The following is a 25458-nucleotide window of genomic DNA, read 5'->3' on the forward strand; positions in this document are numbered from 1 at the left end:
GTTTTTACATCTTACTATACTATGACATTTTTTGACCATTTTTCATGTCTTACTATTCTATGACATTTTTTGACCATTTTTGACATCTTACTATACTATGACATTTTGATGGTTTTCTTACTATACTATGACATTTTTTGACCATTTTTGACATCTTACTATACTATGACATTTTTTGTTTTTCATGTCTTACTATACTATGTTTTTGATTTTTGACACCTTACTATACTATGACATTTTTTGACCATTTTTCATGTCTTACTATACTATGACATTTTTGACCATTTTTGACATCTTACTATACTATGACATTTTTGTTTTTTGATTACTATACTATGACATTTTTGACCATTTTTGACATACTATACTATGACATTTTTGACCATTTTTCATACTATACTATGACATTTTTGACCATTTTTCACTTACTATACTATGACATTTTTTGACCATTTTTCATGTCTTACTATTCTATGACATTTTTGACCATTTTACATCTTACTATACTATGACATTTTTTGATTTTTGACCTTACTATACTATGACATTTTTTGACCATTTTTGACATCTTACTATACTATGACATTTTTGACCATTTTCATGTCTTACTATACTATGACATGACACCTTTATTGACATTTTTTCATTTTTCATACTATACTATGACATTTTTTGACCATTTTTCATGTACTATACCATTTTTGATTTTTTGACACCTTACTATACTATGACATTTTTTGATTTTTGACTATACTATTTTGATTTTTGCTTACTATACTATGACATTTTTGATGTTTTTGACACCTTACTATACTATGACATTTTTTGACCATTTTTCATACTATACTATGACATTTTTTGATTTTTGACATCTTACTATACTATGACATTTTTGACCATTTTTCATGTCTTACTATACTATGACATTTTTATGGTTTTTGACATCTTACTATACTATGACATTTTTTGATGGTTTTTGACACCTTACTATACTATGACATTTTTGACCATTTCATGTCTTACTATACTATGACATTTTTGACCATTTCATGTCTTACTATTCTATGACATTTTTTGACCATTTTTCATGTCTTACTATACTATGACATTTTTGATTTTTGCTATGACATTTTTGATTTTTCTTACTATACTATGACATTTTTTGATTTTGACATCTTACTATACTATGACATTTTTGACCATTTTTCATGTCTTACTATACTATGACATTTTTTGACCATTTCATGTCTTACTATACTATGACATTTTTTGACCATTTTTCAACTTTACTTACTATACTATGACATTTTATGTTTATGGCTTTTTGACACATTCTTACTATACTATGACATTTTTTGAATGGTTTTTGACATCTTACTATACTATGACATTTTTTGACCATTTTCATGTCTTACTATACTATGATCATTTTTTTTTGACTGGCATTTTTTGACATTTTTACCATTTACTATTACTATGACATTTTTTGACCATTTTACATGTCTTACTAACTATGACATTTTTTGACCATTTTTCATGTCTTACTATACTATGACATTTTTTGATGGTTTTGACACTTACTATACTATGACATTTTTTGACCATTTTTGACATCCTTACTATACTATGACATTTTTTTGACTGCATTTTTGACCATGTCCTACTATACTATGACATTTTTATTTTGACGACATTTTTCATGTCTTACTATACTATGACATTTTTTGATTTTGGACCATTTTTGACCATTCCACTTACTATACTATGACATTTTTTGAATGGTTTTTGACATCCTTACTATACTATGACATTTTTTGACCATTTTCATGTCTTACTATACTATGACATTTTTGATGGTTTTTGACATCTTACTATACTATGACATTTTTTGACCATTTTTCATGTCTTACTATTACTATGACATTTTTTGATGGTTTTTGACATTCTTTACTATACTATGACATTTTTTGACCATTTTTGACATCTTACTATACTATGACATTTTTTGATGGTTTTTGACACCTTACTATACTATGACATTTTTTGACCATTTTTGACATCTTACTATACTATGACATTTTTTGATGTTTTGACATCTTACTATACTATGACATTTTTGATGGTTTTTGACACCTTACTATACTATGACATTTTTTGACCATTTTCATGTCTTACTATACTATGACATTTTTTGACCATTTTTGACATGTCCTACTATACTATGTCATTTTTTGATGGTTTTTGACACCTTACTATACTATGACATTTTTTGATGGTTTTTGACACCTTACTATACTATGACATTTTTTGACCATTTTTCATGTCTTACTATACTATGACATTTTTTGATGGTTTTTGACACCTTACTATACTATGGACATTTTTTGACCATTTTTCATGTCTTACTATACTATGACATTTTTTGATGTTTTTGACACCTTACTATACTATGACATTTTTTGACCATTTTTCATGTCTTACTATACTATGACATTTTTTGACCATTTTTCATGTCTTACTATACTATGACATTTTTTGACCATTTTTCATGTCTTACTATACTATGACATTTTTTGATGGTTTTTGACACTTACTATACTATGACATTTTTTGACCATTTTTCATGTCTTACTATACTATGACATTTTTTGATGGTTTTTGACCCTTACTATTCTATGACATTTTTTGACCATTTTTCATGTCTTACTATACTATGACATTTTTTGACCATTTTTCATGTCTTACTATACTATGACATTTTTTGATGGTTTTTGACATCTTACCATACTATGACATTTTTTGATGGTTTTTGACCCCTTACTATACTATGACATTTTTTGATGGTTTTTGACACCTTACTATACTATGACATTTTTTGACCATTTTTCATGTCTTACTATACTATGACATTTTTGACCATTTTTGACATCTTACTATACTATGACATTTTTTGACCATTTTTCATGTCTTACTATACTATGACATTTTTTGACCATTTTTCATGTCTTACTATACTATGACATTTTTTGACCATTTGTCATGTCTTACTATACTATGACATTTTTTGACCATTTTTCATGTCTTACTATACTATGACATTTTTTGATGGTTTTTGACATCTTACTATACTATGACATTTTTTGACCATTTTTCATGTCTTACTATACTATGACATTTTTTGACCATTTTTGACACCTTATTATACTGACATTTTTTGACCATTTTTCATGTCTTACTATACTATGACATTTTTTGATTTTTGACACTTACTATACTATGACATTTTTGACATTTGTCTTACTATACTATTTTGACCATTTTGACATCTTACTATACTATGACATTTTTTGATGGTTTTGACCCTTACTATACTATGACATTTTTTGACCATTTTTGACATCTTATTATACTATGACATTTTTTGACCATTTTTCATGTCTTACTATACTATGACATTTTTTGACCATTTTTCATGTCTTACTATTCTATGACATTTTTTGACCATTTTTGACATCTTACTATACTATGACATTTTTTGATGGTTTTTGACCCTTACTATACTATGACATTTTTTGACCATTTTTGACATCTTACTATACTATGACATTTTTTGACCATTTTTCATGTCTTACTATACTATGACATTTTTTGATGGTTTTTGACACCTTACTATACTATGACATGTTTTGACCATTTTTCATGTCTTACTATTCTATGACATTTTTTGACCATTTTTCATGTCTTACTATACTATGACATTTTTTGATGGTTTTTGACACCTTACTATACTATGACATTTTTTGACCATTTTTCATGTCTTACTATACTATGACATTTTTTGACCATTTTCATGTCTTACTATACTATGACATTTTTTGATGGTTTTTGACACCTTACTATACTATGACATTTTTTGACCATTTTTCATGTCTTACTATACTATGACATTTTTTGACCATTTTTCATGTCTTACTATACTATGACATTTTTTGACCATTTTTCATGTCTTACTATACTATGACATTTTTTGACCATTTTTCATGTCTTACTATACTATGACATTTTTTGACCATTTTTGACACCTTATTATACTGACATTTTTTGACCATTTTTCATGTCTTACTATACTATGACATTTTTTGACCATTTTTGACATCTTACTATACTATGACATTTTTTGACCATTTTTGACATCTTATTATACTATGACATTTTTTGACCATTTTTCATGTCTTACTATACTATGACATTTTTTGATGGTTTTTGACATCTTACTATACTATGACATTTTTTGACCATTTTTCATGTCTTACTATACTATGACATTTTTTGACCATTTTTGACATCTTACTATACTATGACATTTTTTGACCATTTTTGACATCTTACTATACTATGACATTTTTTGACCATTTTTCATGTCTTACTATACTATGACATTTTTTGATGGTTTTTGACATCTTACTATACTATGACATTTTTTGATGGTTTTTGACCCCTTACTATAGTATGATTAATTTTTGACATTTTTTGACACCATAGTATAGTGTGACATTTTTAGCCATTTTTGGACACCTGACTATACTATGATGTTTTTTGAAATTTTTTGACGCCTTATTGTAATATGACATTTTTGGACAGTTTTCGACACCTTAGTATAGTATGACCTTTTTAGCCATGTCTTCTGCATTGCTTTTACATTACAGGTTATTTTTACTGTTTCCTTTAATATTAGATTACTTTTACTAATACATATTACTTATTACATATTACTTCTAAACTTAAACATAGCTATTACTGTTGCAGACTACATTTAGTAACAGATTACTTTGACTACTACATTCATTTTCTGATATTGCTAATTACTTTTACATTACCTGTGTTCATACAGATTATTTGTACATTATTTTAATAGTGCATATTACTTGTCATTATTACACTTTTCTGATACACTGAATACAGAACACAAACAATTTAATGTCAGTGCTCTGTATTGGACAGTTAATGCAAAGCTGTGGCTCAGGAGGTAGAGCGGTCACCCACCAACCAGAAGGTCGGTGGTTCGATCCTCCAGTCTACATGTCAAAGTATCCTTGGCCAAAATCGCCCCGATGTGAGTGTGTGCGTGAATGAGTAAATGTGACATGTAGTGTGAAGCACTTTGAGGTTGATATGACTAGAAAAGTCCTGTATAAGTACAGTCCATTTACCATTTAAAGCTGAATTACCTGTAGGCCTCTATCCTGGTCTCAAAGATTTTCTTTACTTAATGAGGACTCTCTGTAATTGTGGAGAATGTCAGTGCAATCATAGACATCTCTGGTCATGGACGATGTCTCCCTCATCCTCAACAATGTCTCTCCGATCATGGACGATGTTGTGGATGAAGTGGTGACACCTGGAGGAAACCAAAGAGAAACATACAAAGGAAAATGATCAATACATTACTACCTATTCCTCATCAGCAGTTTAACCATGAAAACACAGAGAAATATTCAATATTACAGATGAACCACAACATTTAACAAAACATTAGAGGCTGTTAATCAATAATAGCAACAAATAATAATTATTATTAATAATTATTATTTGTAAAACAGTAACTAAATTAGATGTTAGCTGTAATTAAATAATATTTAAGTATTTAACATAGTAATTACATTAGTTCATAGTAGGTAAATGTAATAATTTAACACTAATTAAGATGAATGTAAAAGTATTTAAATATAGTCATTTTTAGTAGTTATTAAATTGCAATTCTATAGAAGTAATTAAATGTAATGACTCTCTGTTTCCACCTGACACGTCTCTATTAACATCATTTAACTGATCAGGATTCAGTTATTTCATCAATAACTGTATCAGAAGCAGTTGGATGTTATTAAAGACGTTGAACAGAGACATGGTAGTCTGTGGAGAGTGTGTTCAGAAATACATGGATTGTTGTCATGGATTACTTTAGTATAAAAACGTGATGAAAACATCATTAAAAGAGAGAACTATGGCTATAGCCAAAGGTAATGCTAATGCTCACTGCTAATGCTAACGTTCGCCGCTAACTAGCTCACTTTACCTCAGTCACAGGTGTTCTCCCATCCTCACTCATTTTCAACAGAAACAGCTCGTTTTATCATCCAGACCTCTTCAGTGATGAAGTTTCTCACAGCGCTAACAAACTGAAGCCAAAAAGCAACGATTTGTTGGTTTTCTCGTCTCCAACTTTGTTGCTTTGCTGCTCTCCTCATTCCAGCCTCTCTGTGCAGATTATTTTAAGTGTATATTTAGGGAAATGGCATAAAGAAGGTTAGACTGTTTTGTTAGAAACACAGCGTAGTAACACTAAATTCAGGAATAAACAATTTTTTTTTTTTAAAACCTACAACGACCCTAAATACCATCAGAAAAGGCACTGAGAAAAGATACAGATTACATTTCACAAATATGAAACATACTGGTCAGATTTTAAGTTAGAATTTTATCCTGTTGGCAGAGACATTATTTGAAAATGAATTTCCCAGGTAAACTGTTGAATGAAACTATCTTGCAGTTTTTTAGGGTATCACCTGAATGCATCATAACTCCCTCGGGTTCGATGCTGAGGTCAGTATGAAACAATATGAAATAATAACAATATCCTGTCAGCAGCTGGTTCAGGTTCATATGAGTGCTGTATCAGCACAACATCACTGTACGACATGAACCATAAATCTGATTTACAGGCTGACTGTGGCTGAACAGGCTGCTGCAGTGGAAACGAGAGGTCAGACTCTGACGTTAATGCTTCTTACTGCTGTTAGTGCACAAAGAGTAAATGATCACAGTGCTGAAGCTGTTTGGTTCTGAAGGTCAATGTGTGTTTTATCTGACTGATGAACTCAGATATCAGTCAGGAAAAAGCAGCTTTCTGTTTATTTATGGACATTTTGATGAAATAATTACAGTTACATTCAGTGACATCAAGAAGCCTGAAGCTCACGGCACCTGAACCAGACTCTGGCTTCTTGACAAATTTCTGTTCAACACTAATGACTGAAACTAAGCACTGATCAATCAAAACAGGAAGAAATTTAATATACGCAACCATCAGCCCTGGACTCTGACACAAAGACACTGTGAAGCCTGATCACAGCAAACACTCGAGTAACTGTCACGTAGAGAGGGTTTCTGGCTGTTGCTCTACTTCCTGTGTGTTTGATGTGAAACTGACTTGACCCAACAAACCGAGAGTGAACTTCCTGTAACGACCTACAGCTGTGACAGAGGAGCTGACAGAGTACAGGTGAGTTTCTGTTGAGTCTTTATTAAGAAAAGTATCATCTGATCCAGAACAGTGAAGACAGACGAGCTGATTCACACAGTCAACAAACTGACTCTGGATCAGATCTGACATCTTCACTACAGGGTCCTGGAGTCTGTTTAAAGGTGTAGACTGATCCGGATCAGTGTTATCTGTGTGAGTTCAGCCCTGCAGCCAGCCTATCAGCAAAACACACACACACACACTTTCACATTCAGGAGACGAAAGGGGGCGGGGGTGGGGTGGGTTTGTTCTTGAATCCAGTGCTGGAGAACTTGACTTTACTTTGGACAAAAAAAATTCTAAATCTCACCAGAATAATCCTTGGATCAGGTTCGTCATCTCTATACTACCCACTTCCTGTCAGCATCACATCATGCAGTTTAACGTCACCTCCACCTGCTTACTGATGACAGCATTAAAATAAAATCACCTGTTTAAAGGTAAAAACTCTCACACTGAATCCTGAGGTGGCTCTGAAGAGAAACAGCTGCTGTGATAAGTTAGAAATTCAGGTCAGCTTCATGTATGAAGGGATTCTGAAGTTTTATTAAAACAAGTGGAAAAACAGAGCACTGCAGAGCAATTTGTATTTATTTTAAGTTCAATATTCTAAGAGTATTTACGAGAATTCATTTTCTTGACTCTGGAACATTCATCTTGTTTTAAACAGACACTCATCTCCAGAAAACTCTTTGGAGCTCTGGCAGGTTTTTGCACTTGTTTTAAAAAAAGGAGTCAATTACTGACAGAAATGAACTGAGAAGATGGACGGTGATGGTTTGAAGGAAAAGCTAACATAGCTGCTAACATAAAGTAATATAACAAACCTTCAGATTGAAGAGAAAAAGCTAATGTAGCAGACTACTAACATTATGGCCATGGCTACATTAGCTTTACCTAAAAATCTGCATTATAAACTTTGAGGTAAAGCTAAATGTTAGCATATGAATGTAGAGCTGACATAGTGCTAGCATTAGATTACATGATCACAAGCTGATGTAGCTAACTGCTAACATTAACAATTATGGTTGGCTTGGATGTAAAGCTAGCATTAGCTAAAATTCTATCTACTCACTGCTAGCATCATTTAACGTTAAGAACTTGGAGATAAACATGAATGTTAATTAGCTGGTTTAGAGGTTTAACATAATGCTATCATTAGTTAATGTTGAGGATCCTGTTGATGTGGAGCTAATGCTAATGTAGCTGAATGTTAACATAAGTTAATGTAATGGACCTTCTAAGTTTTGAGATAAGGCTAATGCAGCTACCTATAACATAGCTAATGTTGTAGATTATCTTGTGTAGCTAACTGCCAACATAAGCTAACATTAAGAAGCATCTTGAACATTACTACCTGCCAACATTAGCTAATACGATGGACTTTGTTACATTAGTTTATCGCCAAGTCACCTGATTGCTAACATTAGCTAGATAGCATAACAGACTTAGAGATAAAGCTAACTGCTAACATAAGCTAATACAAAATTAGCATAGCTGATTGCTAACATAAATAACAATAAGCTTTCATTCCAAGGATCATTCTGGATTTATTATTCTTTGACCAGACACAGGTGAGTCTGTGATTTCAAAGTTCACACTTTGACCTCAGCCCTTTAGCAAGGCAGAGCTGGACCTGAGGGGGGGGGGCAAGTGAGGGATTGTTCAGGAACAGAACATTAAAAAGAAAAAAAAAGTGAATAAATCCTATAGAGGTTAAAATCAGAGCGGCATCCTGTTTCCCTCCACACTGATTTTAACAGCGTGACCCGTCTTCGTCAGGCGGCGGATGTCAGCAAATCTACGCATCTGTTTATCAACGCGGGACAAACCCTTCTTCATCGGACCCTGAAACAGACACAGAAACATCAAGTCAACACAAACTGTGAGTTAGAAACAGGTCGAGGGTGGTAAATCTGACTGCACTGATGCCTGCAGGTTCAACACATCTAACCACACACGTTACATAACAGGTGGGAAACATTTTAACAGCAGAGAGCAGTTCGGACAGAAGCTGTGTTTCATCACTTCACTTCTCCAGAGACGTGCAGGAGTTAAACTCCTCAGAGACGAGGCTTCACTCTTTACCTGTTAATAATCATCTATAAACTACAGCAGAAAGTCTCATAAAAGCCGAGTCCAAAAACTGACTGCAGGTTTCATCTTCCCTCCCCCATGAATCATGTGACGACCCCTCAGATTTATGTGGTGACCCTCTGGAGGGGCCTGAGCCCTATGTTGGGAACCAGCAGCCTAAATATCTCAGAGTTAAAACCAGCTCCACCTGGAGCAGCTACAACAGGAAAACACTACTCAAAGTACTTTTACTGTGATACTTTAAGTACGACTTCCTGATGATACTTCTGTACTTTTATTTAAGTAAGACTGTTACTTGTAATCGAGTATTTTTACTGTGGCGTGTTGGTAATTTTATTTCAGTTACAGGTTTGAGTTCTTCTTGGTCTATGAATCTGGTTAGCTCGACAAAAAGCTGATGTCACAAATGAATCTGACCAATCAGAGGAAGTGATGTCACCTGGACGCTACAGGTAAACGCAGGTGAAGTGGTCATGCAGTAATAACACACTCTCATGACTCCACACAGGGGCCATGTTAGTGTGGTCAGGTGTCATCTGTGCGTCTCTTCTTCAGCACACAGCGGAGCGTCACGACACACCATGCACAAGGACTTACTGCCCCCCACAGGTCGGCAGCAGGAACTACAGGGGCATCCTGTTTCCCTCTATGCTGATCTTGACGGCTCCCTGTGGACGCCGCATTTTCCTCTCCTCTGCGAAGCGACGTTTGTGCTTCTCCAGCAGGCTGATGCCTTTCTTATAGCCGCTCTACAGAGGACCAATCACAGCTCAGCTCCTGACCTCACACCTCCGCTGACAGGAAGTGACTCATCATCAGCACCATCTACACCTTCAGAATAAAACCACCTGCTGCCAAAAACCTCGTCTAAATAAAACACTTTTCTAACGCTTCAACTTTCCAATAATTCACTAAATATTCCTGCTAATTATTGATGAACATTTATTTAAAAGCTTAAGTTTCTTTAATGATTTCATTTATTAACCAGTTCAACATTAGACACAGGTAATGAGTTCAGATTTCATTTAATATACTGAACTCAAATAACAGCTCTGCTTTAATATTATACTTGATAACTGGGTTATTTCATGTTGTCAGGGAGAAACTGACTATTTGTTAAATATTGTCCTTAATAATGAACAGTTCTTTACTGTCTTCTAGTGCACTTCAATGAGACTGCATGGAGTGATAAGGATTTATCCAACACCTTCACACCTGGATCAACCTCCACGTGTACTCACCCTGTTGGAGTCCACCTCTACGTTCCACTTGGGTCGGACCACGTAGTCTTTGTTGGAGGGCATCGGGACTCGAGCCCTGGCACAGAACCCGGGGTCACCGGGTCTCAGAGCTCTGCAGGCGGAGAGAGTCCAGTTAGAGAAACACCTCCACTAAACTGATTCCATTACAAACTGTTTCTCTGAGAGTCTGTGATTCAACATGGACTCACTTCTCCTCTCCAGTGAGCTGCTTCTCCAGGTCTCTCCGAGGCGTCTGACCTCCGGAGCTGAAAGGACAGAGACACTGTGGTTTATATCCTGATGGATGAACAGTGACCTGGAGGAAACAAGCAGAGCTCACAAAGCTGAGCTTTAAACTGAGCAGGACGTCCACAGTCAGCGGCAGAGTCTCCATGCTATTATTAGCACTCTCCACCTCACAGCAGTTAGTCAGCGACTCGGTGACTGGGACCTGTCGTCTGGAAACCTCCGGGCTGAAACACTCCCTGCTCTCCACACTCGTTTCAAACCAGAGAAGAAGAGGAGGTTCAGCGCTTCTCTCACACTCTGTTTCAGGCTTTCAGTGCAACCATGCAATCACATGACTGAACCTGATCGGTGGAGAGAAGACGTCGGGTTCCTCCGCCCTCTCCACCTTCTGAGGCTGACTGGGGGGGGGGTGAAATGGAAGGATGAAGAGGAATGAAAGAAGAAAACTGAGAGAAGAACATAAAATAAAACCATCAGAGGACGGACTGAAGGATGAGGACAGAGGATGGAAACAGGTTGTGTTTGGACTGAGCTGAAACTGACGTTAAACAATTAGATTCAGAGTCACGATAACTTTTCATTACCTTCAAGGTCATTTGCATCTTTTTCCATTAAAGCACAATGAACCACAGCCTGAATTATTCCACCTTTAATACTTTTTAAAGCTGTCTGAAACTCTCCTTTCATTTCTGATCTTATTTCCACATGTTCCACTTTGAGCTGGTCTTTCTTATCATAATTATTGTTCTTAGTAAGTGTCGATCCTCAACGGTCCATCAGACCACCTACACTCTACATGGTTTCTGTCCTCTCCTGCCTCCTGAAACCTGAAGCTGTGGTTCAGGTCAGTACCTGAGTCGTCGTCTCTGAGGCATCTGCTGGTCCAGATCTCTCTGCTGTCGCTCCTCTCTCGTCATCCCCTTGTAGTTGGACGTCAGACCAAAGATGGGCCGCGACCACTCGTCTGGACAGGAGACATTTTATTAATCATCAGCTTCTACATGAGCAGCAGAGAGTGTCGAGGCGACAGGTTCTTACTGATGAGTTTGAGAGCCAGGTCTTTGTTGGATCGAGACTCTTTGGGGTGTTTGTAGAGGAACATGACGGCCCGGCCGATCCCGCTGTGCTTCAGAGTCTCCTGACTGACGCTGGGCAGCTGCAGGAGACACAGAGAAAACACTGAACCACGTCCTGGTCCTGGAGGCTGAAGCTGCCACCTGCAGGTCAGACAGAGTCCTCACCTCCTGTAGGATCCTGAGCAGCTCCTCCCTGATCCTCAGAGCAGGCAGTGATTTATCTGGGAGAGGACTGATCCACTCCTTAATGGCCGACATCACGCCGCTGTCGATGAACGTCTCCTTTAGGTCCTGTCTGAGAGACACAACTTAAACCATGAAATACACAGCACCCCGCTTCACGTTCACAGGATCATAGTGAGTGTCTCAGCCTGTGTTCAGGAGCTGTGAGGACACAGAGACAAAGAGAAAGAGACAGAGACAGGACGAGGACACAGAGACAGGACAGAGACACAGAGACAGGACGAGGACAAAGAGACACCGAGACAGGACAAGGACACAGAGACAGGACAGAGACACAGAGACAGGACGAGGACAAAGAGACAAAGAGACAGAGACAGGACAGAGACACAGAGACAAAGAGAAAGACACAGAGACACAGAGACAAAGAGAAAGACACAGAGACAGGACAGAGATACAGAGACAAAGAGAAAGACACAGAGACACAGAGACAAAGAGAAAGAGACAGAGACAGGACAGAGACACAGAGACAGGACAAGGACACAGAGACAGGACAGAGACACAGAGACAGGACGAGGACACAGAGACACCGAGACAGGACAAGGACACAGAGACACGACGAGGACAAAGAGACAAAGAGACAAGAGACAGAGACAGGACAGAGACAAAGAGAAAGACACAGAGACAGGACGAGGACACAGAGACAGAGACAGGATGAGGACACAGAGACAGGATGAGGACACAGACACAGAGACAGAGACAGGACGAGGACACAGAGGAGCTTCAGCTGCTGGACATTCACAGCAGAGTGTTGGACTCTTTGTTGACGTCGTGCTGTTTGTGGACAGACCTGAACTGTGCTGCAGAGTGAGCTCAGCAGAGACTTTAAACTGTGCAGCTCTAACAGGAAAGTCTGATTCCTCCTGTCACAGCTGATCTGATCAATAAAGAACCAGCAGCTCTTACTTCTTCAGGTGCATGACGACCTGTGGCAGCAGAGTCAGTTTCTTCAGAGCTGGTTTCTTCTGACTGTTCAGCGTTCGATCCTCCTGTTGAAACAACACAGTCAGTGACACAGGAAGCAGACAATCATCCTCAGTGTGGGGCTTTTATTTTGAAGGGCGGACCTCTGCGGCCTCGTTCATCTTGGTGATCATGGCGCTGACCACGTCGTCGGCGTCGCTGATGAACGTCCCTCCGTCACGGTGCCTCCTTTTCCTGCTGTTCATGGCTTTCCTCCGAGCGAGCATGATGTCGAAGTCGGACATGAAGCTAGTACTGAACACACACACACACACACACACACACACACACACACACACACACTCTTTATATCACATGCTGTTTTGAAACTTTTAAAGTCAGGTCAAAGGTCAGAAGCTGCAGTTTCCTCTGCAGCAGAAAATGCAACAGTAAGAACTGAATGTTTGTGAATGTGATTCATCATGAAGCAGGAACATGAAGTGGTGTGACGGTGGTTCAGATGTGGGTCAGTTGAGTCGGTGTTAACTTAATCAGAGTTAGTGCGTGTTGATTAAAGGGGCGTGCACCGTATCTCTCAGATGAAGAGCGCACGTTAATTCAGTGGGTTTAGAGGAATTTAAAGAGACTCTAACGACACAATGTCAAACCAACAAAGACAGAGAGACTGGTCACATGTTCTCTGGATTCTTAATCTGTAATATGAGATGGAAGGACACAGAACATATGTGATCATTTCTCAGATACTTGGATTACAGTCACACGTGGTCACATGTCTGAGAATGAGCTGTTCCTGTTAATGATGTTCTGCCTGGAACACCAGGCTGTATATGTATGAATGTAATGCTGTTATGTTCAGTATGAACTTCATGTTAACAGACGCTCTTTAGAGAACCTCAGGTGAAACCTGTTCACCTTTCATAGTACAGGAAGTTACACCTGAAGTTACTCTGATAAACACAGTGAACACCTGCTCACAGTGGACTCTGATCTGCTCTGAGGACCTGTGTGATTCTTACTCCTGACCGCTGCGGTCGACTCCTTCATCAGAGTCCGACTCCTCCTCCAGCTGCTGCTTCCTCTCCTTCGACTCCTTCTTGTCCCCCTCCAGGTCCTCCTGGTTAAAACCCTGCACACGCACACACAGAATAAAACACCTTCAGGTTTAGAGTTCCTGATGGGGACTGACTGGCTCTGAGTTTTCGTCCTCACCGTGAACTCCTCCTCCTCTTCGTCTCCAGACTCTCCAAAGATGTCTGCGATCATTTTCCTGAAAGAAACAGAGGTCAAAGGTCAACCAGCTGCCTCTGAGGACTGAAACCTGTTTTCATTTGAACAGTTTGTTTTTCTTTGGGAACATTAAAGTTCTGATCACTGAGGAGCTTTATTTGATTCTTTTCCAAATCAAAACAAACAGCTGCTGAAAGTTTCTGTTACAGACTGAGACCAGGTGTCACCTCTGTTAAGTCCTGAATACGTCACATCAAACTCCTCCTCTGTTTAAACCGCCTCCTCAGCAGATCCCTGAGCTGTAAACCAAGCTGGACCTGGTCTGATCAGTACTCACTCCTCCTCGTCTTCTCCGGAGTCGCTGTCGCTGCCGAACAGCGCCTTCTCGTCCTTCTTCCCCGTCGCCGCCTTCGTCCGCCTCGTCCTCGCTGCCGCTGTCCGAGCCCAGCTCTCTCAGTTTGGCCGCCAGACTCTTGTCGGGACCTCCGAACCCCCCGTCGCTGTCCGAGTCCTCGTCGTCCGACACCGCCCGGCTCCTCTTCACTGCTACGATCACAGAGAGTGACGTGAAGACTCGACATGAAACAACAGCTGACGCAGGTTTCCTCTGATTCGTCAGCGCTCGAGAAATAACGACTAACAACAGAAATCAGACCTGAGGAACAGACAGGCACCATCACACACAGACAGATTCTGATGGATTCTGATGGATGGAGACCGTGTGTTGAGTCATTTTGGCTCAGGTTGAATGTTAAATAAGTTCTATACAAATCCTAACCTCTCTGTCAGAGAGTGATGGAGACTCACTGAGTGAAATATGAAAACGCTGACTCAGGTGTCAGGTGAGTTCTACCTGCTCATCTCACAGAGACAACAGGAGAGAAGAGGTGAGGTTCATCAACCTGCTCTGAGCCACTAACTCACCTGGTTTATCGTCCTTCTCCTCGTCCTCGTCCTCGCTGTCGGACAGGATGGCCTTCTTCCTCTTCACTGCACACACACACACACACACACACACACACACACACACACACACACACACACGTCATCGTCAGCAGTTGTTTGTGTGATAAAGTCAGTGTTGGTGTCTGATCTCAGGTCAGTACCTGGCTTCTCCTCGTCGCTGTCGTCTCTCTGCTCCTCCTGCTGCTGCTGCTGCTCTCCATCACTTCCTGCTGCAGCCTTCCTCCTCCTCCCTCCTTCCTCCTCTTCCTCGCTGTCAGACTGCATCACAGCTTTCCACTTCCCCTCCTCCTCCTCCTCCTCCTCCTCCTCCTCCTCCTCCCTCTGCCTCCTCCTGCTGTTTCTCCTCCTCCTCCTCGTCAGAGTCTATCTGTGCTGCCTTGCGTCTGGCAGGCGTCTCTGTGTCAGAGTCACTGTCGGCGTTGGACCGGTTCGACGCCGCAGGTTTGGCGTCCTCGTTCTCCGAGTCGCTGTCTGCGGCTTTGGGTGGCTCCTCCCCCTCCTCCATGTCTGAGCTGCTCCCCCTGCGTTTGGTGGGAGACGACCCCTCCACCTCCTCGTCGTGTTTGACTGGTGACGACTCCTCGTTGTCCGATCCGCTCATCCTGCGTTTGACCGGGGAGTCGTCGTCGCTGTCGGCCGGCCGAGGAGCCTCCGCCTCCGAGTCGCTCCTGTCATCGCCGCGGCCCCCGGGGGCCTCGGCCTCCGAGTCGCTGTCGGCCCCTCGGCGGTCCTCGTTGTCGGAGCCGCTGGCTGCGCCGCTCGTCTCCATGGCGTGGGAGGCGTCCTCGTCGTTACTGCCCTCGTCCTGCTGAGACAAACAGCGTCAGGTCAGAGACAGAACCTGAACCACAGGTTAAACACACCCGGCTCCAGACCTCAGACTGGGGTCTGTCGCTCCTCACCTCCTCGCCGATCCTGACGCCGGGTGCTCGTCCTGAACCGGAGTGCCGCCTCCATCGTCTGCAGGTCAGAAACAACACAACACAGGTTCAGGGTTACAGAGACCAGCACTGACGTCACACACAGACAGACACAGAGATGTGGGGTCCTGCTCAGGACCAGGACCAGGACCAGCCTTCTCATTATCATGCTTCTGTTTTTCATGTCTCCTGCTTCAGACCCTCACCTGCACCACCTCCACCTGAGACAAGACATGATGAGAAACAGAAGAGCTGAGAGTCAAAGACCTGCAGAGACCTGGATCTGGGTCAGTCTATCAGCAGATCATCTGGGTCTACGACTCAGTTTTCATCCTGGACTCTGCACAGAGCTCTTTAGATATAAATCACCTTCAGAAGCAGAAACAGTCTGTGCACCAAACTCCATAGGAAAACTGCACGTTTTAAGGTTTGAGTGTTAAACACATGAAGTGAGATGAAATCTGTCAGACCTGCTCATTAACCGTCCCTTCATTTCAACAGATGATTATTATGGGATGTTTGTTATTTAACCAACCACCTCTGAATCAGAGAGACTCGCTGTCGGGTTCAGATCCAACCTGAGTCCTCACGGTGATAAAACACTAAGACTTCCTCAGGTTAATGTGACGGAGAACCGAGTCGCTGCTTCAGGACTGAAACGTTTCCTGGTTGTTGTCCACTAACTAACCCGCTCAGTTAAAGGACTAATAACCTGCTGTGAACCATGTTCGAGAAGTTAAACTGGACTAAACACCGGGTGATGAGGAGTAAACGGACCGCGTTAGTTTACACCGGTTTGTTAGTTTAAATGGGAAACAAAGCAGACGGTTTTTACCGGAGCGGCTCCCGGACATGAAGTCGTCCTCTTCTCCGTCCATTTCTCCGACGAAGAAAGATTCAGAGTCAGACCTGGACCCGGAGACGATTCTCCGTTTACTCTACTTTAATCTCAAAGCGGGAAAATTAACTCGAACAAAGTAACGACGCGTTTACAAAGCTAACAGCTTCAGCTAGCTACTGCAAAATGGAGTAGCTGCGTCATCTGCGCATGCGGTCGCTGCGTAACGGCGTCACAGGTTTTTAAAACTCAAACTTTATTGGCAACACGGAGAAGAACAAATCAGCGACTTTACCTGCGATTAAAAAAAACGGATGAGTTGTACGTAACTCCACGCAATAAATAAGCTTTTTGTAAACATACACTAATGTATTAAATATTAATGTATGTTTATTATCTGTTGTTTATTATTTATTATGTTTATTTCATTAGTCCATTTACAATGTGTGACTTAGATGTGATGAAATGGGAAAACTGGTTAAGCAAGTCTTCAGGAAAAAACAAGCAAGTGTTTCAAAGGAAACTTACAAATAAAAAAAATAATTCAAAATATTCAACTTTTTTAAATGTTCACCGGAAGTGATAGTATCTAGACTAATTTATTTTGAAAGTATGTACCGGAAGCGCTGGTGTTCTGTTGTGTCTACCTTTAAACTTCTATTTGTGATCGCGTGCGAAGTTCAACACGTGAAGTATGGGATCTCACGCCCCCGCGTGGCCTGACTGAACACACCTCTATTCACGCCTTCAAGGCAGATGAGCTGTGACAGTGTATGTGAGGTCCCACCTGTACATGAAACACCTGTCAGCACCGTCATCTCTCAGTTTGACAGCCTATAGTACCTGGCTCCTCTCCTTCAGGGAACAGTACTTATTACAGTCATTACGTTCCCTTTCAGTGGATTCACTCAATACAACACATGAAGTATGGGACATGTAAACACGCCCCGCAGAGCAGCCACTGAACCGGGGTCAAGACCCAGCAGAGAGGACATCATGAGCCACTGAAGCAGGCGTCACATCCAAACGAAAAAACCCAACAAACGTGTAGCTGCAGCGCAGATATCACATCCAGATACCTCACAGCCTGAGGCAGTGGCAGAGCCCTGATTTCTTCTTCTCTTTCTTTTATCAGTCTTGACAGTAATTTCCATTTACAATGTGTAATATTGGGACTTTGATGAAATGGAAAATAATTTTGATTAATAAGTTTATTATCACCAGAAACACAACAATTTACAGCAACAATAAAATGTGTTTTTTAATATACAAATGTAGATGTTTTACTTATTAATCACATGCACAGTAGATATGCTTCTATCTTTAGTCTGTTCTTTATTGTATTATTCTATTTAGTCTATTTAGTTATTGTACATAAATTAACCTTTAGAGGAAATGTACAATCAAAAACAGTTAAGTTGGAAATGTTTGTATTGATATTAATTTATTTTGAAAGTGTTACACTGCCCTCCTGTGGACACAGTGTGTAACTTCATTGAATTGTCTAAATATTATTTAGACAATTGTCCTTCCTCCTCCATGTAGATGTAGTTGCTACATCTACGGTAGTTACATGCCGTGACCACAGGAGGGCAGTGTACAGTATAAAGCTAAATACAACAGCACAATCAAGTTTTCTGGTAAACATTTTCAAAACAAATCAATATCGATAGGAACACGATACGATACGAACATTTTCTGTCTATTTTTGTTTTTGACGATAAGTTTCCTCTGAACATGGCAAAGAAAGGTTTTTAGCTAGCTAACTAGCCAGACATCATCTGACCAACAGCGGTTAGTTAATTTTCATTTGAGTGAGCTAATGTTAACTAGCTAGCTAAGATTTAATAACATCCATCCAGCGTCAGACTGATAAACTAAAGTTAAAATTTGCTCTTTACATCAAACACACTGAGCAGGACTTAGGGACAGTTTAACACTCTGATGTGTTTTAGTTCTAAAACCAAGAAAAAACAACAAAAGAAAGAATAATAATTATTATGGTACATATACACATACATGTACAGCACATATTTACATACACATCCTGCAAACATGAAAAGGTAATGTACAAGTTTACATCACTGCAACCAGGTGAGAAGTTAAACAACTGGAAGTCTTCAGTGACAAGATTTACAAAAGTGGTGAGGTTGGTCTTAAATAATGATGTTGTTTCTGTGACATGACGAACAGATGAACCGATGATTCATGTAGAAACTGGTGAAGCAGTTTTCTGTTGGATCCTACATAATCATTTTAACATATTACAGGATTGTGAAACAATAGCGCCACCTAGTTTCATGATAATATGGAGTGATTGTTGTTAAGCTACGCATCACTTCCTGTTTTGACTGCAACCTATACAAAGTTGTTCCTTCATAATTTGTGCATTTTTTGGATCATAAACATTTTTTCAATAACTTTGGATCATCAGAGTCCACAGACTGTATGTGTGGACTCACTGCCTAAGACGAGTTTGAAAAAGTAGGTTTCACAGTATTTTGCAGGAAAACATTATAATGGAAATGGACGTGGTCCATTGTATCAGGAGATTCAGCTAAATTCAGGGAACGAGTCCTTGTAAGGTTTATAAATGTGCGATGTACAATGTTGGAGTGACTGGCCAAAACAACCTTATGTTGATTATAGCGCCACCTACGAGTAGACATTTAATTTTTCCTATGTGACGTGCACCATTATGTACAACCTCTGACAGTTTCACTACTATTACTTTTTTCTGGCTTTTTTTTTCAAAGATTCAGAGAAATAAATACATAAAAATATAAATCTGAGCAGGTACAACAGGGATCCCAGCACCACTGGTATTGTGGTTTGCATGTAACTCAGATATGGAATGAATGAAAGTTATTTTACACAAGTCTTAAAATGTTGATAACCAACGTGATGTTGGACAAGTGAACTGTGATAGTGAACTTTGATTCAGCAGCTGACCTGGAGTCAGACCTCCTGACACAGAGTCATTGAACCAGACCAGACCCCAAACCCAGGATACAGAGGTTCAGTGAATGTGGTGTTGAAGGTGTGGAGGTGGATCAGAGAGTCAGAGGAGACTCTGTAGAAGGACAGAGAGCCAGCAGGACAGTCCACATACACTGCTACTCTGTTAGAGACAGAGGAGGAGGAGGAGGAGGAGGAGGAGTGGTGATGGATGTTTTTATATTATTGTGCCAGACAGAGTAACCATGAGCATCAGTGCACAACAGACTCCAGGACTGATAATTTCTTCCAAACCAACACTCATCACTGTTTTCTTTCCTCTTGATTCCTCTGTAACTCACTGCTATATAAACCTCTCTTCTCCACTCGACCTCCCAGTAACAGCGACCACTCAGACCATTTCTACACAGCAGCTGAGGACAGTGGGCGAATCTGTCTGGATGATCAGGATATGACTGATAGTCCATCTCATGTGTCACCTTCCTGTTGTTGTCAGACAGTTTGAGGCTACGTTTTACTGTGTTCATGTCCAGTTCCAGTTCACAGGCGTCTGATGGAGAGAACAAGACAGAGTTTATCATCTGTTGATTCATCAACAACTTCAATAATATTTATGAACAATAGTGCCACCATGTGGCCAGTTACAAAACTGTTTGTTTTTTAACCATTCATAGGACTGGAGAAATTCATCTTTGTACTTCATCCAAGAAAATGTAAAAATCTACTGTAACATGTGCAGCTCATGAATCAAACTTAAAACACACTCACACTTCCTCAGACCAGGTCTCAGTCTCTGAGGTCCACCTTGGTCCACCCTGGAGGAAGAGATAAAGTCACAATCAGCTTCATTCACCTTCATAAACATCCACCATTAAACATGCAGCTCCTCAGTCAGTCAGAGACAGAGAAACAATGACAGCTTCTGTTGTTTGTCCATCTGTCCATACCTGAGAGTGTCCAGTCTCCAATCCGGATCCTCCAGTCCGGCAGTCAGAAGCTTCACTCCTGAGTCTCCTGGATGATTGTAGCTCAGGTCCAGCTTTCTCAGATGGGAGGGGTTGGAGCTCAGAGCTGAGACCAGAGAAGAACAGCCTTCCTCTGCGATCAGACAACCTGACAGACTGAAAACACACCACACATGACTGACTGGGAGACAGAGGTAACAGGTGGGCTCAGCCCAAATGAATGACATGGGGCCACCACCTGCAGGGATAGGAATCAGGGTCAGGTGCTGTACTAGCTGGGTGGCAGGTCGGGTTGGGTACCCAGGCATCCAGATCCAGGACATTGACATGGGATATTCGCTCTGTGGTGGGGAGGAAACCAGAGTTGGTGCGGGAGGTGAAGTGGTACCAACTAGATAATCCTGGACTCACCTCCATGCACAACACTGGCCCTGGAACCAAACTCCTGGAGAGAGGCTGGACTCTATCCTTTTCTGGAGTCGTCCAGGGAAAGAGGCAGTAGGCCAGTGTGAGGATACTCCCTAGAGAACAGGGAGGGCGTCTCAATGTGACTGCAAGTCACCAAGAGGAGGGCTCTTAATGTTGTTTGTTCTAATGAATCCAACAGCAGTTTGGTGTGTCTGACCTTCTTGGGATCCTGGAAAGGGCACCACGTGGGGACTCTTTAATTCTTATGGGGGACTTCAGGACTACTTCAGGGGCCATGGGAGTTTGCCCATTTAGACAACATGTGCTTTCTAGACTTGGAGAGAGCCTACAGCCAAGTTCTTGTGGGGGTACTGCAGGAGTATGGGTTTCTGGGGCCATTACTTCAAGCCATCCAGTCCCTCTATAACCATAGTGAGTGTGGTGGCTAATGACATCAACAGTCTTGAGATCCCTTCCACAGCAGTTTAACCCTCATTCACACCTCAACCCATGTGATCCTAACGACTCACATGATGGCAGGGTGGGTCAATGACTCTCAGAACAATTTGGAACTGAAGAAGTCTTTCGGTTGAGAGGTGAAATGTCTCTAAGGAACCTAAAAGAAGTCCAGTTGCCTTCAACATACTAAAGACCAAAGACAACCATAGTGAGAGTTGCGTCCGTATACTCGTCAGAAAGTCAAACACGTTTCTGGTGGGTTCTGATCTTCATGGACGGGATTTGAAGGCGCAGTTGGTGGAAAATGTTCCAATCCCAAGTGAGGGAGTTAAAGTATCTTCGGGTGTCATCTCTGAGTAAGGGTAGGATGAAATGGAAGACTGCAAGAGATCAGGTTCAAGCAGCTGAAACTAGTTTCCTCCTTAGGATGGAAGGTTTTAGCCTGAGAGAGGGTAAGGAGCTCCAACATCATGGGGGAGGTTGGAGTAGAGTTTTTGTTCCAGTTGAGGTAATCTGGACATCTGACTAGGATGCCTTCCTGGGTGCCCTCCATTGGAGTTGTCTCAGGCATGTCCAACTGGTAGGAGTCTCTGGGACAGACCCAGAACACACTGGAGAGATTATGTATCTCATCTGACCAGGAAACATCTCACAATCCCCCAGGAGGAGCTAGAAGACATTGCTGAGGAGAGGGACATCTGGGATGCCTTGTTTAATCTGCTGCCATCACAACCCGATTCAAAACCAAAACACTACTCTGATGATATCTGTCTGCAAACCTCTTCAATAAAATACCACTATCACACTTAATGCAGCTTCAGGAAAACAAATATAAAAGGTTCAATGTTTAACTGTTTACTAACAGCTGTATCCTAACCTGAGAGTTTCCAGTGTACAGTGTGGATTCTCAAGTCCTGCAGACAACTTCGTTACTCCTGAATCGTGCAGGTCATTGCCACTCAGGTCCAATTCTTTTAGACTGGAAGACTGGGAGCTGAGGACTGAGGACAGATCTTCACAGCCTTTCTCTGAGAGGTTACAGCTGCTCAACCTGAGGAGGAATTACAGGAAATGCATTCACATGCTGAATGTTCTCAGTGCACAACAACTCAGAGAGTCATAAATACAAAGCAGCTGAACACTAACCTGAGAACCTTCAGTCTGCAGTGTGGACTCTTAAGTCCTGTGGACAGAAGCTTCACCCTTGAACCTTGTAGGTCGTTGCCACTCAGGTCCAACTCTCTCAGACTAGAGGACTGGGAGCTGAGGACTGAGGACAGAGCTTCACAGCTTTTCTCTGAGAGGTTACAGCCGCTCAGCCTGAGGATGGATTCCAGAAAAATATTTGCATACTCAATATTTTAAGTACATAACAACTCAGACAGTTTTAAATACAAAACAGTTGAAAACTAACCTGAGAACCTCCAGTGTACAGTGTGGATCCTCAAGTCCAGCAAACAGAGGCGTCACTGCTGAATCTGGCAAGTTGTTGCCACTCAGGTCCAACTCTTTTAGACTGGAGGACTGGGAGCTGAGGACTGAGGACAGATCTTCACAGCCTTTCTCTGAGAGGTTACAGCTGCTCAACCTGAGGAGGAATTACAGGAAATGCATTCACATGCTGAATGTTCTCAGTGCACAACAGTTCAGAGTCATAAATACAAAGCAGCTGAACACTAACCTGAGAACCTTCAGTCTGCAGTGTGGACTCTTAAGTCCTGTGGACAGAAGCTTCACCCTTGAACCTTGTAGGTCGTTGCCACTCAGGTCCAACTCTCTCAGACTAGAGGACTGGGAGCTGAGGACTGAGGACAGAGCTTCACAGCTTTTCTCTGAGAGGTTACAGCCGCTCAGCCTGAGGATGGATTCCAGAAAAAAATATTTGCATACTCAATATTGTAAGTACATAACAGCTCAGAGAGTCATTAATACAAAACAGCTGATCACTAACCTGAGAACTTCCAGTGCACAGTGTGGATCCTCAAGTCCAGCAAACAGAGGCGTCACTCCTGAATTCAGCAAGTTGTTGTTACTCAGGTCCAACTCTCTCAGACTGGAGGACTGGGAGCTGAGGACTGAGGCCAGAGCTTTACAACCTTCCTCTGAGAGGTTACAGCCGTTCAGTCTGAGGAGGAATCAGCGGAACAAAACAAACCAATAATAAAAATGTGTTTTGTCTCGACTAAAGAAAAAGATACAGTTAATTTCCGTGGATATATGTGTACTTACAGAACTTTTTTGGAGGTTTTGACCACTGACTGCAGCTTCAGGAGACTCTCCTCTGAAGCAGAGTATTTATTCAGGTCTAACACGCTCTGATCTTCTGCTGATGACACGATAAAGACCAGAGCTGACCATTGAGCAAGAGAGAATTTATCTGAGGAAAGACTTCCTGATTTCAAGTACTGTTCGATCTGCTCCACCAGAGAACGATCATTCAGTTCATTCAGACAGTGGAACAGGTTGATGCTTCTCTCTAGAGACTGATTGTCACTGATCTTCTTCTTAATGTACTCAGTCACATTACATTCTTGGTTTCTTTGAGAGTTGTGTCTTTTCTGTGTCAGCAGACCTCGTAGGGGAGTCTGATTGGTCTGCAGTGAAAGACCCAGGAGGAAGCGAAGAAACAAGTCCAGTTGTCCATTTGGACTCTGTAAGGCCTTGTCCACAGCACTCTCATAGAAATGTCTTGTTGAAGGTTTGTGTTTTCTTACTTCAAACCTTTTGGATTTTAACTGTTCTTTTGACAACAGGTTGACTCCAGAGTTGATGAAGGTCAGATGGACATGAAGAGCAGCCAGAAACTCCTGAACACTCAGATGGACGAAGCAGAACACCTTGTCCTGGTACAGTCCTCTCTCCTCTATAAAGATCTGTGTGAGCACTCCTGAGTACACTGAGGCTGCTCTGATATCGATGCCACACTCTGTCAGGTCTGATTCATAGAAGATCAGGTTTCCTTTCTGCAGCTGATCAAAAGCCAGTTTTCCCAGAGACTCAATCATCTTCCTGGTCTCTGGACTCCAGTGTGGATCTGTCTCAGACTCCTCCATCATACTTGATGTTCTTCGCTTTGGCCTGAACCACCAGGAAGTGGATGTACATCTCAGTCAGGGTCTTGGGCAGCTCTCCTCCCTCTCTGGTTTTCAACACATCCTCCAGAACTGTAGCAGTGATCCAGCAGAAGACTGGGATGTGGCACATGATGTGGAGGCTTCGTGAGGTCTTGATGTGGGAGATAATTGTGCTGGCCTGTACATGATCTCTGAACCTCTTCCTGAAGTACTCCTCCTTCTGTGGGTCAGTGAACCCTCTGACCTCTGTCACCATGTCAACACACTCAGGAGGGATCTGATTGGCTGCTGCAGGTCGTGTGGTTATCCAGAGGCGAGCAGAGGGAAGCAGTTTCCCCCTGATGAGGTTTGTCAGCAGCACAGTCCACTGAGGTGGACTCTGTAACATCAGTCAGGATCTCAGTGTTGTGGAAGTCCAGAGGAAGTCGACACTCATCCAGACCGTCAAAGATGAACACAACCTGGAACTCTTCAAACCTGCAGATTCCTGCTTCTTTGGTTTCAGTAAAGAAGTGA

The 25458-nt window shown here is 41.2% G+C and overlaps 2 protein-coding genes and 1 long non-coding RNA gene across 8 annotated transcripts; all 3 read right to left on the reverse strand.

Moving 5' to 3' along the window:
• Nucleotides 1-216: 216 nt before the first annotated feature.
• On the reverse strand, nt 217-4500 carry LOC127140210 (uncharacterized). 4 transcript variants are annotated; one of them, XR_007810567.1, is made up of 3 exons: nt 3893-4500; nt 2249-2362; nt 217-257 (listed from the first exon to the last, which is right to left on the reverse strand). It is a non-coding gene; the product is annotated as an uncharacterized LOC127140210 (long non-coding RNA). The 4 variants fall into 4 exon arrangements; XR_007810565.1 differs by lacking the exon at nt 217-257 and adding an exon at nt 1512-1540; XR_007810568.1 differs by lacking the exons at nt 217-257; nt 3893-4500 and adding exons at nt 1512-1540; nt 3780-3841.
• A 2780-nt stretch (nt 4501-7280) lies between these two features.
• Nucleotides 7281-17302, reverse strand: LOC108892932 (interacts with SUPT6H, CTD assembly factor 1). The gene is given in 19 exon segments (XM_051068154.1): nt 7281-9148; nt 10639-10750; nt 10848-10904; nt 11229-11285; nt 11740-11851; nt 11926-12043; nt 12129-12258; nt 13110-13192; nt 13271-13421; nt 14144-14253; nt 14337-14394; nt 14692-14772; nt 14774-14900; nt 15279-15344; nt 15461-15605; nt 15646-16125; nt 16196-16231; nt 16234-16280; nt 17076-17302. Coding segments are annotated over 19 exon segments (2139 nt in total). The 5' UTR covers nt 17119-17302; the 3' UTR covers nt 7281-9022.
• A 1759-nt stretch (nt 17303-19061) lies between these two features.
• On the reverse strand, nt 19062-24924 carry LOC108892930 (ribonuclease inhibitor-like). 3 transcript variants are annotated; one of them, XM_018690718.2, is made up of 9 exons: nt 24098-24924; nt 23820-23993; nt 23550-23723; nt 23283-23456; nt 23015-23188; nt 22746-22919; nt 20984-21157; nt 20805-20851; nt 19062-20586 (listed from the first exon to the last, which is right to left on the reverse strand). In XM_018690718.2, exons 1-9 carry the CDS (start codon nt 24922-24924, stop codon nt 20195-20197), a joined length of 2310 nt encoding a protein of 769 aa, XP_018546234.2. In that variant the 3' UTR covers nt 19062-20194. The 3 variants fall into 3 exon arrangements, with proteins under 3 accessions (XP_018546234.2, XP_050924103.1, XP_050924102.1); XM_051068146.1 differs by lacking the exons at nt 23283-23456; nt 23550-23723; XM_051068145.1 differs by lacking the exons at nt 23015-23188; nt 23283-23456.
• Nucleotides 24925-25458: the final 534 nt, after the last annotated feature.

Source organism: Lates calcarifer, unplaced genomic scaffold (assembly GCF_001640805.2).
Source record: "Lates calcarifer isolate ASB-BC8 unplaced genomic scaffold, TLL_Latcal_v3 _unitig_2514_quiver_845, whole genome shotgun sequence".
In the NCBI taxonomy this organism is placed as follows: Eukaryota; Metazoa; Chordata; class Actinopteri; family Centropomidae; genus Lates; species Lates calcarifer.

Coding starts and splice junctions, on each gene's coding strand:
- LOC108892930 (XM_018690718.2), bottom strand. CDS start 24,924: ATGATGGAGGAGTCTGAGACAGATCCACACTGGAGTCCAGAGACCAGG. Junction 23,189..23,282: donor TGTACACTGGAGGTTCTCAG/GTTAGTTTTCAA, acceptor ATCCATCCTCAG/GCTGAGCGGCTGTAACCTCT. Junction 20,587..20,804: donor GAGACCTGGTCTGAGGAAGT/GTGAGTGTGTTT, acceptor TCTCTCCATCAG/ACGCCTGTGAACTGGAACTG.